Source organism: Watersipora subatra, chromosome 4, assembly GCF_963576615.1.
Source record: "Watersipora subatra chromosome 4, tzWatSuba1.1, whole genome shotgun sequence".
In the NCBI taxonomy this organism is placed as follows: domain Eukaryota; kingdom Metazoa; phylum Bryozoa; class Gymnolaemata; order Cheilostomatida; family Watersiporidae; genus Watersipora; species Watersipora subatra.
In genome coordinates, this window is record NC_088711.1 from 1,163,075 (window position 1) to 1,178,495 (window position 15,421).

The window sequence follows — 15,421 nt, forward strand, 5'->3', positions numbered from 1 at the left end:
ACATGGCAAAATGAAGAGAGAATCAATCTCAAAATCTGTTGCGATTGCTAGACAAGAGTTTTAATAAATAAAGGCAGCCTTCATTTTGGTAATTGCGGGAACCATTTTGGGTAGAAAGGCAACCTGACAGCATTGGCCCTTTCTGATATTTAAATATCTGGAGATAACCAACCCATTTCACGCCCTGTTCAGTAGGTGTTTATTAGCGAATAAAAAAATTTTTCCCCAGACATTTTGCCTGCCTAACAGTGGGAGTATTATCAGGCAATGTTTCTTCAGGAAATAAATCTTTGTTGAAAGATTCAGTAACACCTGTCACTGAATCTTTATATAACTATTGATGACAGACTCCTTATATAACTAATACAAGATTTGTCAAGTCCACAAATTGAACTTCTTCTTTAACAAAGCTGCTCACACACGCAAACAGTATGGAAACTTCCCATGTTGCTGACACACCGGGCAAATGTTTTGGTGGAGGAACCTATTTTGACTATTGCGTAGGCAGGCATGCAATGCTTAGTCAACAGAAATAAAGCAATAATTGTACGATTATTACACTGGTGTGCCAAAGAAAGCAAATCCATATTTGGTTTCAGTAGGAATAGGGAAGTAGAAGATTACACGTGATGACTACAAGAACGCGACACACGACTGAACTATAGAAGTATTGTGTTTCATGAAAACGCGACACACGACTGAACTATAGAAGTGGGTTTCATGAAAACTACGCCTGGCCACATAAAACACCATAGAAAACCTTTATTTATCAAAGTTTAGTAACCTTTTCTTGACCTTGCGAGCTTGACTATGGCTCCACTTACCTTTCCATACATGGTCTTGAAAAGCTTTTTGATCTGTTGTCTCTGAACATTCGATCTGTTCTTGACAATTTCAATGATGGCCTGTTCATCAGTGCCTGCGGTGATCAATGTAATCATTGGTAATAAAGTGTGATGGAAGGTCTCAGGTAAAACAATACATAATTATCACGTGATAAACCAGATATCTATGACGAGAAAAATAACATATCACATATTTTTTTAACTGAATGCATCAGAAGTATTGGTCAGAGCAGATATCTCTAATAAAACAGTGAATAAGACAGGACAGATATCTCTAATAAAACAATGAATAAGACAGGACATATATCTCTAATAAAACAGTGAACATGATAGGACAGATATCTCTAATAAAACAGTGAATAAGACAGGACATATATCTCTAATAAAACAGTGAACATGACAGGACAGATATCTCTAATAAAAAAGTGAATATGACAGGACAGATATCTCTAATAAAACAGTGAATATGACATGACAGATATCTCTAATAGAACAGCGCATATGACAGGACAGATATCTCTAATAAACAGTGCATATGACAGGACAGATAGCTCTAATAGAACAGTGAATATGACAGGACAGATATCTCTAATAGAACAGTGAATATGACAGGACAGATATCTCTAATAGAACAGTGAATATGACAGGACAGATATCTCTAATAAAACAGTGCATATGACAGGACAGATATCTCTAATAGAGCAGTGAATATGACAGGACAGATATCTTTACTAAAATAGTAAATATAACAGCGAACACTTGATGACTATTATGCTGACACCTGTTTATCCAGTGGGTGTATAAGGAATGACATGGGAAAGGACTTATCTAACAACAATGAGTAAATTTCCACGGCTAAATAAATATTAACTTTACCGCAATGTACAGAGATAACATACATAATATTGGGCATCTTGCCAAAACTATTTATACCAATAAAAAGGTACAACTATACGATGTTGGTACCACAACTTTGAAGAATAACAATGTAAGGTCTCTTCTTCCATCCTAAAATGCTGGAGTAAAACTAAAAGTAATTTTTTGAAAAACTCTGAGTTTCAACATTCTTTAGATTTTCGATTTGCGCGAATTATATGAATTATACGAAAACATTCTAAAACATAATTTTTCTTCCAGGTTTGTTAGACAGTGAGAAAATCAGAAATGCTTGGTCAGTTTTTATCTTGCTCAGACACAATGAAACATAATTTAGCTGTCGCTGGTCAAAGGTTGAGGGTGGTGATGTCTAGCAAGGGACATCTGCCAACATTAGAGTGACCTACTTACACATAATCATCAAGCATGATGATAACTTCTTTACAATGTTTTACCCTACAGGATGAATTTATTCGCGGAGTTATATTTCGCGAAAATTGCCATTTCATGCATATTCGCGGACTGATTTATTCGCGGCTGAAAACTGTCACTCTCTATGAAGAGTTAGCTCTATTACGTCTAGCAATAGAGTTAACCCTACGCATGCGCACATTGCGTGTTTCGTTTTCTATTTAGCTAAATTTTTTGCTGCGTTCAGAGGTTTTCACGAATATTCATAGATTTGGAGGCCTTTGATGAACCAACAAGTTGTGGTAAGTAATGAGTTTTTCACTTTTACTAAATTAGTTGAATTTTACTTTGGTTCTTTGGTAAAACGCAATATTTATTTTTTCCATCCTTACCGCTTCATTATTTGTTTTAGTGTGCGAGAGAGATTTTTCATCATACACAGAAGCACAATGATTGCAAGGGTGGTAGATGTCATTCTTAGAAGATCACCAATCATTCAGGGAGGTCTTGAAATTGCGGTAGAAATGACCGCAGCTGCTAACGAGGAGAATATATCTGTTTAAAAAAACAAAAAAACGCCTTTACGAGCACAAATCTTTGGCCAACCGGCAGAACTTTGCAATAGTAAGCCACGAGGAGAGTTCTGATGATAACTTCCTTACCAGTCATGTAGTAGTGAAAGAATCGCCTTTAACATCTACCCAAGACAGTGACAACGACAGAGCTGCTATTACCAAAATAACTAGTCAGAGAGCACCATTACACGCTAGTATTCACTTATCAAGAGTACCAGTTTAATTTTATTGCTAGACAACCGCCATATGGACTAAACTGTTTATATTTACTCCATTCATCGTTTGTAAAATTTTATTTGTATTTAAAATATTTTAATTGTACACTCAAGTTTGTAATAAATTATAATATATCTATACATGAAATAAAATATATAATTTAATCATGTTTGCTGCAGCGATATCAAGGAGTTGTTATCGATGAAGGGGGTCTAGGTTGACTGGTTGCTTCTCTGCCAATATTCCTGCCTTGATGAATATTACTACTTGTCTCTAGTTTTCGTAATCGGAGTAGGTTGTTTCATTCTCAATCTGCAGTAAACACAAAAAAAGAAAAAATATTAATAAGTGTTACGGAAGTACAAAAACAATAGCTGAAGTATTTAATGAAAGCGATCAGTTGTTAAACAAAAGAATCAACTAATGCAGTTAATTATGGAAAAACGTATCTGCACTGCAAATCAAATACATACCATAATGTCCAGAACAAAATCATGATCGTCCTCAACTTCGGTATTAGAGATTGATGGAGTTGATTTCAATGTAAAAAGACTAGGAGAGATTTTTTTGCAATGACGAAGCCATACCGAATAACTTGTAAAAATCTTGAATAATTTTGTAAAGTTTGATGCAATGGCAATAAAACTCGAAGCTCGGCGATGATTTTAAAGAAGTTTTGGAACTCGGCTACGTTTAGTACTTCTGCCTAGCGGCTATTTTTGCGATGACGCCATTCTGCATATCTTGGGACAACCTTGAATAATTTTGTAAAGAAATGTGATGCATTGGCAATGGTGTTAGCTCAAAGCCCAGGCAATGATTTTAAAAATGTTTTGGAACTCAACTATGTTTAGTATTTATATTAAAAACTAGCCTAGCGACTAGTTTTTAATTTGATGCAGTAGTTATTCTCCCTTGTGATTAAAAATAGAACTAATTATTCACGGAATTTAATAATTCGCGGAAATGACTGTTCGCGAAATCGCGAATTTTTTCAACCAACGAATATTTTCATCCTGTATGGTATGCACACCTGCAGTTACTAATAAGACTTGCTCCAACAATAGATAAATATTCAATCATACGGTCTGTATTCCCTAGTTGCTTCATAAATTTTAGTCGGTGCTGTACTCATTACTGATAGAGTTGCCCGAAGTGTTTTAAACAAACACCATTATGCAGGACCTACATAGTGCTACGGCCATAGGAAGCAGGTGTCAAGGACTCCAGTATCATACCAGCTTGTGTGATCATGGCTCCATACATGAATTTTTGATATTGCTGTTTTCATGTAAATTGCAGTCTTGGGCTTGTACAGATAGATAGCATGATACGAAAGACTATATTGGCCAAACTGTTAATATTGGATAACTGAAAATGTACAGTCCAACTTCAACTTATGATCACCTCTACATACAGTCAAACCTCTACTTATGATCACCTCTACATACAGTCAAACCTTTACTTATGATCACCTCTACATACAGTCAAACCTCTACTTATGATCACCTCTATATACAGTCAAACCTCTACTTATGATCACCTCTATATACAGTCAAACCTCTACTTATGATCACTTCTACATACAGTCAAACCTCTACTTATGATCACCTCTATATACAGTCAAACCTCTACTTATGATCACCTCTACATACAGTCAAACCTCTACTTATGATCACCTCTACATACAGTCAAGCCTCTACTTATTATCACCTCTACATACAGTCAAGCCTCTACTTATGATCACCTCTACATACAGTCAAACCTCTACTTATGATCACCTCTACATACAGTCAAACCTTTACTTATGATCACCTCTACATACAGTCAAACCTCTACTTATGATCACCTCTACATACAGTCAAACCTTTACTTATGATCACCTCTACATACAGTCAAACCTCTACTTATGATCACCTCTACATACAGTCAAACCTCTACTTATGATCACCTCTACATACAGTCAAACCTCTACTTATGATCACCTCTACATACAGTCAAACCTCTACTTATGATCACCTCTATATACAGTCAAACCTCTACTTATGATCACCTCTACATACAGTCAAACCTCTACTTATGATCACCTCTATATACAGACAAACCTCTACTTATGATCACCTCTAAATACAATCAAACCTTGACTTACAATCACCTCTACTTACAAACATTTTACATACAAACAGCATCACAATTGAACAAATCTTTGTCTTAAACACTGAAGTATATTTTAACAAACCATGTTTAAAGTTTCTCAAATGGTTGCAATTTGTATATCAATACATATGTATGCAGTTCTCCTTCAAATAATTATTATAGCTCATATTGAAGCCTCATACCAAAATCATAGATTCTAATAAGAATAATAAAGTGGTGGTAATGGTGAAAAAAGAAAACAATGATGGAAAGAACAGAAACTCATGAGCAAACATCTTTGGATCCGTTAACGATCCTCTAAGCAGACTGGTGGTTATCATGATGAAGAATGTCAGTGATGAAAGGAAAGCATAAAATGAGTGAAACTGGAGATGGCTTAATCTAATCAATCAGCGAAATAAATATAATTCTAAAACTATCAAACAGAAGTATATAAAAAAGTTATACTAATTTCGAGTTTAAGTATTCTATGTTAGACTAGCTCTGTGTCTCTTTCACTGCTTCTAGCCATGCGCTGCCAACTCCTAGATCATAGAGGCCACGCCAGAAAGGCCAAAGTGACAATAAAAGCATCTTTACCTATTTACTTTGTTAAGTCTCTTACGAGTAACTTTGTTGGGCACATACATGTATATATTGTGATACATAGTTGTTTACAATGATTTTGTTTCAATCCTGTATAGACCTGTAATTATGTAAAGTGGTTATCAGAAGTTTTTCATCTATGAAATTAATGAAACGAAATACAGCGTATTCTTACAATAATATTTGCTCCAAAATACATACACTTTGTAAATAGAAGTTTGACTGCCTAGTTTTGTAGTCTAGTTGCGCTAAATATGTTACACGTTTACAGGCTAAATATGTTAGGTGATGTTTAGAGGCTAAATTAGTAAAATATGAAATATTTATTTTTGATTTAAGAGCTTAGCAAACTTACTAGACTAGGAGTTTAGAGATTTACTGGCAAATATGGCACGTATGTAGCCCCCCCCCCCCCCCCGCTTCAGATAACATATCCTGTTTATAGCAAATATGGCATGTATGTAGGGCCCCCCTTCAGATAACATCTCCTGTTTACTTCATGAGCTATTTATGATCACGATGGTGAGTTTGTATTCTACAGAACATTTCTATGTTGTCATAATCAGTTGCACAGCTGGGGTGAGCTTAATCCTGCAATGACCTTTTATAGAAACACCCAATTGGTGACTGCCAGAGTACTTGAAGGTAGAAAGAGGTCGGTGGAGAGAGGAGGGTGAGTGGAGGGAAGAGGGTCGGTGGAGAGAGGAGGGTCGGTGGAGAGAAGAGGGTCGGTGGAGAGAGGAAGGTCGGTGGAGGAGGGTTGGTGGAAAGAGGTCGGTGGAGAGAGGAGAGTCGGTGGAGAGAAGAAGGTCGGTGGAGGGAAGAGGGTCGGTGGAGGGAAGTGGGTCGGTGGAGGAGGGTTGGTGGATGAGGGTCGGTAGAGGAGGGTTGGTGGAGGAGGGTTAGTGGAGGGAGGAGGGGATGGAAGAGGGTGTTACACTGCGGTGAAGACTTGAAGTAATGTAGCAAAAGTGCTGACTCACCTAGGCCCTTCATAGCCTTGCGCAAGACCTCACAATCTTGCTCGGGGTTGAAAGGACTCGCGGGCTTCACTGTACCTTCAAACCTCTCAGCAGTTCCGAAGGTGCTCATCTTAGAGAAATCCTTTGTCAGCTGTGCTGTAGCCTGCCACAGCATTACACACGTGTCAGCAACACATTCATCTCATATTGCTAATAGGTGGGATATTATTGCCTTGAAAATGTGTTACAAGTAACCCTATAATTTACGACAGTAAATAGTTATCAGCAAAAATGCACAATGAGACAATTTTTCGCTTACATTTTACCCATGATTTTTTCGAAATAGGTAATTTTATTTTGGTATCAAAATACCATAAACAAATGATTTGGACATTGATAAGAACAATAACACGCAAACAATTAAGTACATATACAGAAAATCTGCTAGACAAAGGTGAATAATTGGATGTCTAATTTATGACTAGTCTAGTGTTGACAAACCTTCACCCTTTAAACTAGTGACTCAAATTGAGATAAATCTACCTATCTACCTATCAATGCAGATAAATAGTGAAACCATAGACAGTGCAGCCACATGGAGCAGTCGTGTCTTGGCTATACAGTCATACTTCGACTTACGAGTGCCCCACCGTACGAGAAACTTGAGATACAAGCCAGCTTTTAAGCAAGTTTTAGCCCTAACATACGAGCCATGTTTGAGATACGAGCACGCGAGTCAGTGGTCCAGTATGTCAGAGGCGTCCTATGAGAACAGCATCACTCTGTATTTTTCAACTGCTCATGTTATACTTTTGCACCGTGTTTTTTTGTGCGCGCTTTTCAGTGCAGAAGTATGTGAATTGAAAGTACTGTGTGTAGACCGAAAGCCAACCGGTACAATGAAGGATAATGCAAAGAAAAAGCGAATGAAAACAATTGATATTAAACGTGAAATTATTAAAAAATATGATAAATGTATATGCGTGATTGAGCTAGCTCAGCAATATGACAGAAATACATCCACAATATGCACAATTATCAAACAGAAGGATTATGTTAAAGGCATTAAGTTTGCAAACAGACCAAGAATAGTTTCTAAACTGCGCAGCGATATTCACGACGAGATGGCGATACTGCTTTGGCTTTGGATAAAAGACAAACAATTGGCCAGCGACAGCGTAACTGAAACGATACTATGTGAAAGTGAAAAGGCCGGCTATCTATCAAGACTATAAAAATAGACACTCGAACAAGTTGGCTAGTGGTCGTGCATTAGCCCTTTGTGACGACCCCTGTGTTCGTCTTTTTCGCAACATGTTGAGAGGGCGACAAAGTCAAACGTCCTTAAATCGGTTTCTCTTAAAACGACCAGCTGATCGTGAGAGCGGAACAAAGAAAAAATTAGATAAGCCGCGAGAAACTTAAAACTATAAACGACAAAGAAATTTTAATTACGTTAAGTTTAAAACGAAAGTTTGCTTTCAAGTCTGTGATCAGAATACAAATTTATCCGAGTCAACTGTTGTAACGAAGGATAACTTATCTCGTCCTCCCTGGCAAATGCTAGCGTTAGCTGCTATTGTATGTATTTAATTTTACATTTTATTTAATCACATTTCCTTGCATTATTTTTTATTTGTTGCTTTTTGAAAGCATGTGGTAAATTAGGACAATAACCAACACGTTTTTCCTGTTACAATATCTTGTTTTAAGTGTTTTTGTTTGCGTTTTTTAGAGTATGGAAACCAATCAATATATATTTAATTGTTCTATATATAAATAAATTGCACCAACATGTGAGCAAATCGACATACGAGCTCAGTCCCAGAACGCATTAAGCTCATAAGTTGAAGTATGACTGTACATAGCCTACATTGGTAAATCTTGGGAAAAGATTTATAAATTTTGACTTTCGATCACAGCCTAGCTGGTGAGTTGAGTTGTACATGACCTTGACAGAGTTACTGGTAAGTCTTGACGAACAGAACACAATGTGAATAAGACTAAGGATCTACTAAAAGCTTTTGGAAAACAATAACAGAGAGGAGATAACTTCATAAACATTTGCTGGTGGTGTACTACATATGTATACAGTCACAACTCTACCCGTGAAAGCTTTAAATACAAATCTTTCAACATACAATGTGGAATTCCAGGAAACAACCCGATGTAAATTTCAATATATGATGTTAAGTTTTTACAAAGCTTCACTGTTTTATATGTGAAGGTAAAGAGGCAGAAAAAAGTTAAAAATGAAAAAATATAAAGAAAAAATGTGTAAACAAAGACTGTTAATTCAAACTTCACCAGGGCTAAATGAGAGAAAGTTACTCTAGCTATCTCTTTCACACCTCTACCTCCAAATCGACAAATCGTTCATCCAACACATGAGCTCACATTTCCTTTGAGTCAAGTATCACTAAAACCTCTTTTATTGACCAGTACTTTATTAATCTAACTCTCTATTTATAATTTAGTTATTAGTTTTATATAATATATTCATTTTACTGCCCATATACCTACCTGCAGGAGTTATTCAAGAGTTTTTGGAACAAACTAAATGAAATACATTATATTATTATAAGAATAATTGCTTCAACACTCGACGGCTTTACCAAACAAAACATATCTCGGAATGAATTAATTGCATATTTTCAAAGTTTGACAGTATTAGGAAGAACCGAACAGGAAGGGCGAATCAAATAATTGATAAACCATTTTGAAAATATTGACAACGGTGACAAGCTGTACATCCACAACAAAGAGTTAATTGACAGCCAGCTTGGCTATAAAATTGTCACATTGCAATAACTAAAACATACTATGAAACAAATTTGTGCAAGACAAAAAGAGCGCTAACAAACATGAACACCAGCAGCAGGTGGTTGGACAAGTGAAGCGTCTTGGGAAAAATTAGATTAGAACAATCGATAAACTCAAAAGAGGACTGTCAAAGCATTTGCCCTCATTAGAAACTCATTTCGAAGGTTCCGTTGCCCGCTTTATGCCAAGTTTGCTAACCATTGCATGTTCATCACAAGCTAAGCTCTTTTTTGGGATTTCTCCAGCTTATTCACAAGATGAGAAACTGCCCAATATTTACTCTTTTGTCTATCAACAAGCTGCCAAACTCTGTGTATCACCAAAATGAATCATCAATTTATAATTAGCATAGCGTTACGGCAAACATATGCAAAGGTGCGTAAAATATGTCAGACAATAACTAGGGCTGAAAAGAGAGAGTGATGTTGACAGCAGATGCCGACAGCAAAGATGCCGAAAAAAATGATGTCGACAACAATGATGCCAACAGCAAAGATGCCGACAGCAACGATGCCGACAGGAAAGATGCCGACAGGAAAGATGCCGACAGGAAAGATGCCGACAGCAAAGATGCCGACAGCAAAGATGTTAACAGCAAATATGCCGACAGCAAAGATGCTGACATCAAAGATGTCGACAACAATGATGTCGACAACAATGATGCCAACAGCAAAGATACCGACCGCAAAGATGCCGACAGCAAAGATGCCGACAGCAAAGATGCCGACAGCAAAGATGCCGACAGCAAAGACGCTGACAGCAAAGATGCTGACAGCAAAGATGCTGACTGCAAAGATACCGAGAGCAAAGATGTCGACAACAATGATGTCGACAACAATGATGCCAACAGCAAAGATGCCGACAGCAATGATGCCGACAGCAAAGATGCCGACAGCAAAGATGCCGACAGCAAAGATGCTGACAACAAAGATGTTAACAGCAAAGATACCGAGAGCAAAGATGTCGACAGCAAATATGTCGACAGCAAAGATGCTGACAACAAAGATGTCGACAGCAAAGATGTCGATAGCAAAGATGTGGACAACAAAGATGTCGACAGCAAAGATGCCGACAGCAAATATGTCGACAGCAAAGATGCCGACAACAAAGATGTCAACAGCGAAGATGTTGACAACAAAGATGTCGACAGCAAAGATGCCAACAGCAAAGATGCCGACCGCAAATATGCCGACAGCAAAGATGCCGACAGCAAAGATGCTGACAGCAAAGATGCTGACAACAAAGATGTTAACAGCAAAGACACCGAGAGCAAAGATGTCGACAACAATGATGCCGACAGCAAAGATGCCGACAGCAAAGATGTCGACAACAATGATGTCGACAACAATGATGCCGACAGCAAAGATGCCGACAGCAAAGACGCCGACAGCAAAGATGCTGACAGCAAAGGCGCTGACTGCAAAGATACCGACAGCAAAGATGTCGACAGCAAAGATGTCGACAGCAAATATGTAGACAGCAAATATGTCGACAGCAAAGATGCTGACAACAAAGATGTCGACAGCAAAGATGTCGATAGCAAAGATGTCGACAACAAAGATGTCGACAGCAAAGATGCCGACAGCAAATATGTCGACAGCAAAGATGCCGACAACAAAGATGTCAACAGCGAAGATGTTGACAACAAAGATGCCGACAGCAAATATGCCGACAGCAAAGATGCCGACAGCAAAGGCTATCACAAACATTGAGAAGGAAGTATACTGGGAAAAGGTAACTACATCAACTGATCAACTTAGTAGAGAAGTGCTATTAATAGTGCTCACCATCAACTGATCAACTTAGTAGAGAAGTGCTATAATGTTCACCATCAACTGATCAACTTAGTAGAGAAGTGCTATAGTGTTCACCATCAACTGATCAACTTAGTAGAGAAGTGCTATAGTGTTCACCATCAACTGATCAACTTAGTAGAGAAGTGCTATAATGTTCACCATCAACTGATCAACTTAGTAGAGAAGTGCTATAGTGTTCACCATCAACTGATCAACCTAGTAGAGAAGTGCTATAGTGTTCACCATCAACTGATCAACTTAGTAGAGAAGTGCTATTAATAGTGCTCACCATCAACTGATCAACTTAGTAGAGAAGTGCTATAATGTTCACCATCAACTGATCAACTTAGTAGAGAAGTGCTATAGTGTTCACCATCAACTGATCAACTTAGTAGAGAAGTGCTATAATGTTCACCATCAACTGATCAACTTAGTAGAGAAGTGCTATAGTGTTCACCATCAACTGATCAACCTAGTAGAGAAGTGCTATAGTGTTCACCATCAACTGATCAACTTAGTAGAGAAGTGCTATAATGTTCACCATCAACTGATCAACTTAGTAGAGAAGTGCTATAGTGTTCACCATCAACTGATCAACCTAGTAGAGAAGTGCTATAATGTTCACCATCAACTGATCAACTTAGTAGAGAAGTGCTATAGTGTTCACCATCAACTGATCAACTTAGTAGAGAAGTGCTATAATGTTCACCATCAACTGATCAACTTAGTAGAGAAGTGCTATAGTGTTCACCATCAACTGATCAACTTAGTAGGGAAGTGCTATAGTGTTCACCGTCAACTGATCAACTTAGTAGAAAAGTGCGATAGTGTTCACCATCAACTGATCAACTTAGTAGAGAAGTGCTATAATAGCGCTCTCAAAGTTTTTTTAGGACACTAAACTTCTTCAAAGGTTGACTTGCAACAAAATTTACATTACCTATATTGCAGTTATTTAGTATCAATGTTCATCTATGTATCAAAGGAGCTCCTTTGTTATACGTGTAATACCAATGGGGCTCCTATGTTATACGTGTAATACCAATGGGGCTCGTATGTTATACGTGTAATACCAATGGGGCTCCTATGTTATACGTGTAATACCAATGGGGCTCCTATGTTATACGTGTAATACCAATGGGGCTCGTATGTTATACGTGTAATACCAATGGGGCTCCTATGTTATACGTGTAATACCAATGAGGCTCCTATGTTATACGTGTAATACCAATGGGGCTCCTATGTTATACGTGTAATACCAATGGGGCTCGTATGTTATACGTGTAATACCAATGGGGCTCCTATGTTATACGTGTAATACCAATGGAGCTCCTATGTTATACGTGTAATACCAATGGGGCTCCTATATTATACGTGTAATACCAATGGGGCTCCTATATTATACGTGTAATACCAATGGGGCTCGTATGTTATACGTGTAATACCAATGGGGCTCCTATGTTATACGTGTAATACCAATGGGGCTCCTATGTTATACATGTAATACCAATGGTCAAAAGTTGACTTCTACGCATAGCTAAGGATCTAATGTCTAAAACAGCCTTTTTGTGTCTCCATTTAAGTATACACTTTAGATAGCCTGAACAAATATATTCATCCTTTCACTTATCACTGTATGTAATAAAAACTAATAATGTTCTGACAAGCAAAAGCAGCCAGTTGCAGTAATGCATAGTTTTATACCCAGAGAATAATCATAATCCTACAAAATCAAACCTTTGTCCTAACAGTGCAATGAACAACGTACAGAGAGAGAGAAGATTACTGCGAGCATTGTCCTCCCCACGCATCGAGCTTCACATGCTATAACATCATTGCGTGACCTGTTCGTGTGAGTTTGAGGAACTATGGCAAAGTAAAACGTGAGTTGTTAGTTCTTTGTGAACATGAGTTGTCAATTTTTTGTGAAATTAGAGAGCAGACAACTCTTAATTACGTGATTGCAACAAAATCTTCATAATTCTAATTTTTTCATCAAAATTTTTCATCCTTCTAAATAGCACAGAGACAATACATATGCTTGCTGTGGTTAGACATAGAAATGAAGAATGAAGTGCTCCTGTCATCCACAGTTATCACATATAGTACAAATCAAAGTAATGTTGTGTTACTGTGTAGACTTTAGTCCCATAGCAATGATTTTCCATCTCTTGTATCAAAGACATTTTTCAACACCACATAAAAGTTGTTGCGGTGCAGTCTGGACAGCTTTTATACAGCAGAGCAGAAATTGAATACAAGATTTTTTGGCCAGATTGTAGGGCATCAGTGGTTAATATCACAAGTCTACCTTGGATCTGTCTTTTAAAAGAGCCAAGGAGAAACTGTTCGACTAAAAGATTAACAGCCTTGTCAACTGCAGCATTGCACTAGCTTACCTGCAGCATTGCACTAGCTTACCTGCAGAATTGCACTAGCTTACCTGCAGAATTGCACTAGCTTACCTGCGATGGTGCCGAGCCGTGTCCAGCCGGTTGCTGAAAATTGCCTTGCGTCGATGCTGAAGGTTGATATCCGCCTTGAGCCGGTGGTTGCTGATACCCACCTTGAGCCGGTGGTAGTTGATATCCACCTTGAGCCGGTGGTTGCTGATACCCACCTTGAGCCGGTGGTGGTTGATACCCACCTTGGGCTGGTGGTTGCTGATAACCACTTTGAGCCGGTGGTGGGTAACTACCTTGGGCAGGTGGCTGCTGGTAACTGCTCGGACCAGGAGGTGGTGCGTAACCTAAAATCAATGATAAAGTCTTTCAAATGAGAGGAAGATGGAGGATTGTATCACAGATAGACAATGAGCAGACCTTAAAGGTTGACTTGCAACAAAATTCACATTACAGTTATTTGATATCAAAAGATTCACCATGTCTTACTCTGTTGTGTTGTAGGCGCCAAATATGTGGAAATGTGATTACAAGCTCTTAAAAGCTCAAAAACGAAAAGCCGCCGTAGATTGGAATTCGTTTATTTCTCTGACGTAGCCATGACAGTTTGGATATTGTCTTGTCATGTGAATTGAAAGGCCAATAAAAAGCTCTATATAAACTTATCGTAGCACTAGTTTATGACAAACACTTAGGGTTTTACCGAAGACCCCGTATCAAATATAGATGCTCGCTACTTTACAGTTTTGTTTCGGCTTGAACTAATCGTCAAGTCGTAATCTGATCATGTGACCCAATACTTTGAAAATAATTTTTGCAGCACTTTTCGATTATCACAGGTGACCAACAGGCTCGTCATGATTATCAGACAATGATATGTACTCTTTCGAGGTAAGGTTACAAAATTAAATGAATTTTTACAGTAAGTTATAAGATATCGCTGCTAAAAGTGACAGCATTACAATGACGATAAAACAGACGCGTAAGAACAATAGACATGGTTTTATCGAATGCGTGAAGTATATTTGTGAAAATATTTCGATGAATAAGGTTGCATGAAAGTGTAAACAGAAACCATCTCTCACAATTACGTCACATTTAAGCCGCTTTGGAAAGAGAATCCAAACTACGGCGGTTTCGTGTGGCTGTGATTAACTGTTCATTTTTGAGCTTCTAAGAGCTTGTAATCACATTTCCACATATTTTGCACCTACAACACAACAGAGTAAGACATGGTGAACCTTATGATACCAAATAACTGTAATGTGAATTTTGTTGCAAGTCAACCTTTAAGTTGAAAAAGAACTCTGCAAGTTGCGTCTATTAAAATTAGACGATTTTATGTCTAAAATTTCTCGTGGCAGCTACAAAGCTGTTTCACGCTTGGCGCTCGTCACGCTGACGAGCTATAATAGGAGCCGTACCAGTCCATCCGTCGCCAAGCTGAGAGTGTTAGTAAAAATATTGCCCACCCGTGATCAAACCAGAATACTCAGACTCAACCACCTTGCCACAGCTAGGAATAATTGTGCACATAGTTATTACACATGACGATTTCTCATGGCATACGGACTGCCGGCGTACTAGTATAATAACAATATGGGTGAAAAACAAAATACTTAGCTAGAATCACTACAAAATTGTTTTGCGCAAAGCTCATCTGAAGAGCTTAGGTCTTCAGATGACAATGCTCGCAAGCTCTCGCTTTGCATGACCAACTCCTGCTTGATGAACTAAGGAAAGTATTACTAATGAATGCGCGTGATACTTTCT

General features: G+C 38.0%; 2 protein-coding genes across 2 annotated transcripts in view; one reads left to right on the forward strand and one right to left on the reverse strand.

The window, feature by feature from the left end:
• The window catches only part of LOC137395160 (annexin A7-like), a 72,232-nt gene that overhangs the window by 46,041 nt on the left and 10,770 nt on the right, over window positions 1-15,421 (reverse strand). Inside the window, exons 6-8 of the mRNA XM_068081985.1 lie at window positions 13,712-13,995; window positions 6,649-6,790; window positions 825-919 (exon numbers count right to left, since the gene is read on the reverse strand). Of these exons, the coding sequence (XP_067938086.1) occupies window positions 825-919; window positions 6,649-6,790; window positions 13,712-13,995 (521 nt within the window). The remainder of the gene's footprint in view (window positions 1-824; window positions 920-6,648; window positions 6,791-13,711; window positions 13,996-15,421) is intronic.
• LOC137394898 (dentin sialophosphoprotein-like) lies at window positions 9,873-11,162 on the forward strand. The gene has a single exon (XM_068081677.1). It carries the CDS (start codon window positions 9,873-9,875, stop codon window positions 11,160-11,162), a length of 1,290 nt encoding a protein of 429 aa, XP_067937778.1.

Coding starts and splice junctions, on each gene's coding strand:
- LOC137394898 (XM_068081677.1), top strand. CDS start 9,873: ATGTTGACAGCAGATGCCGACAGCAAAGATGCCGAAAAAAATGATGTC.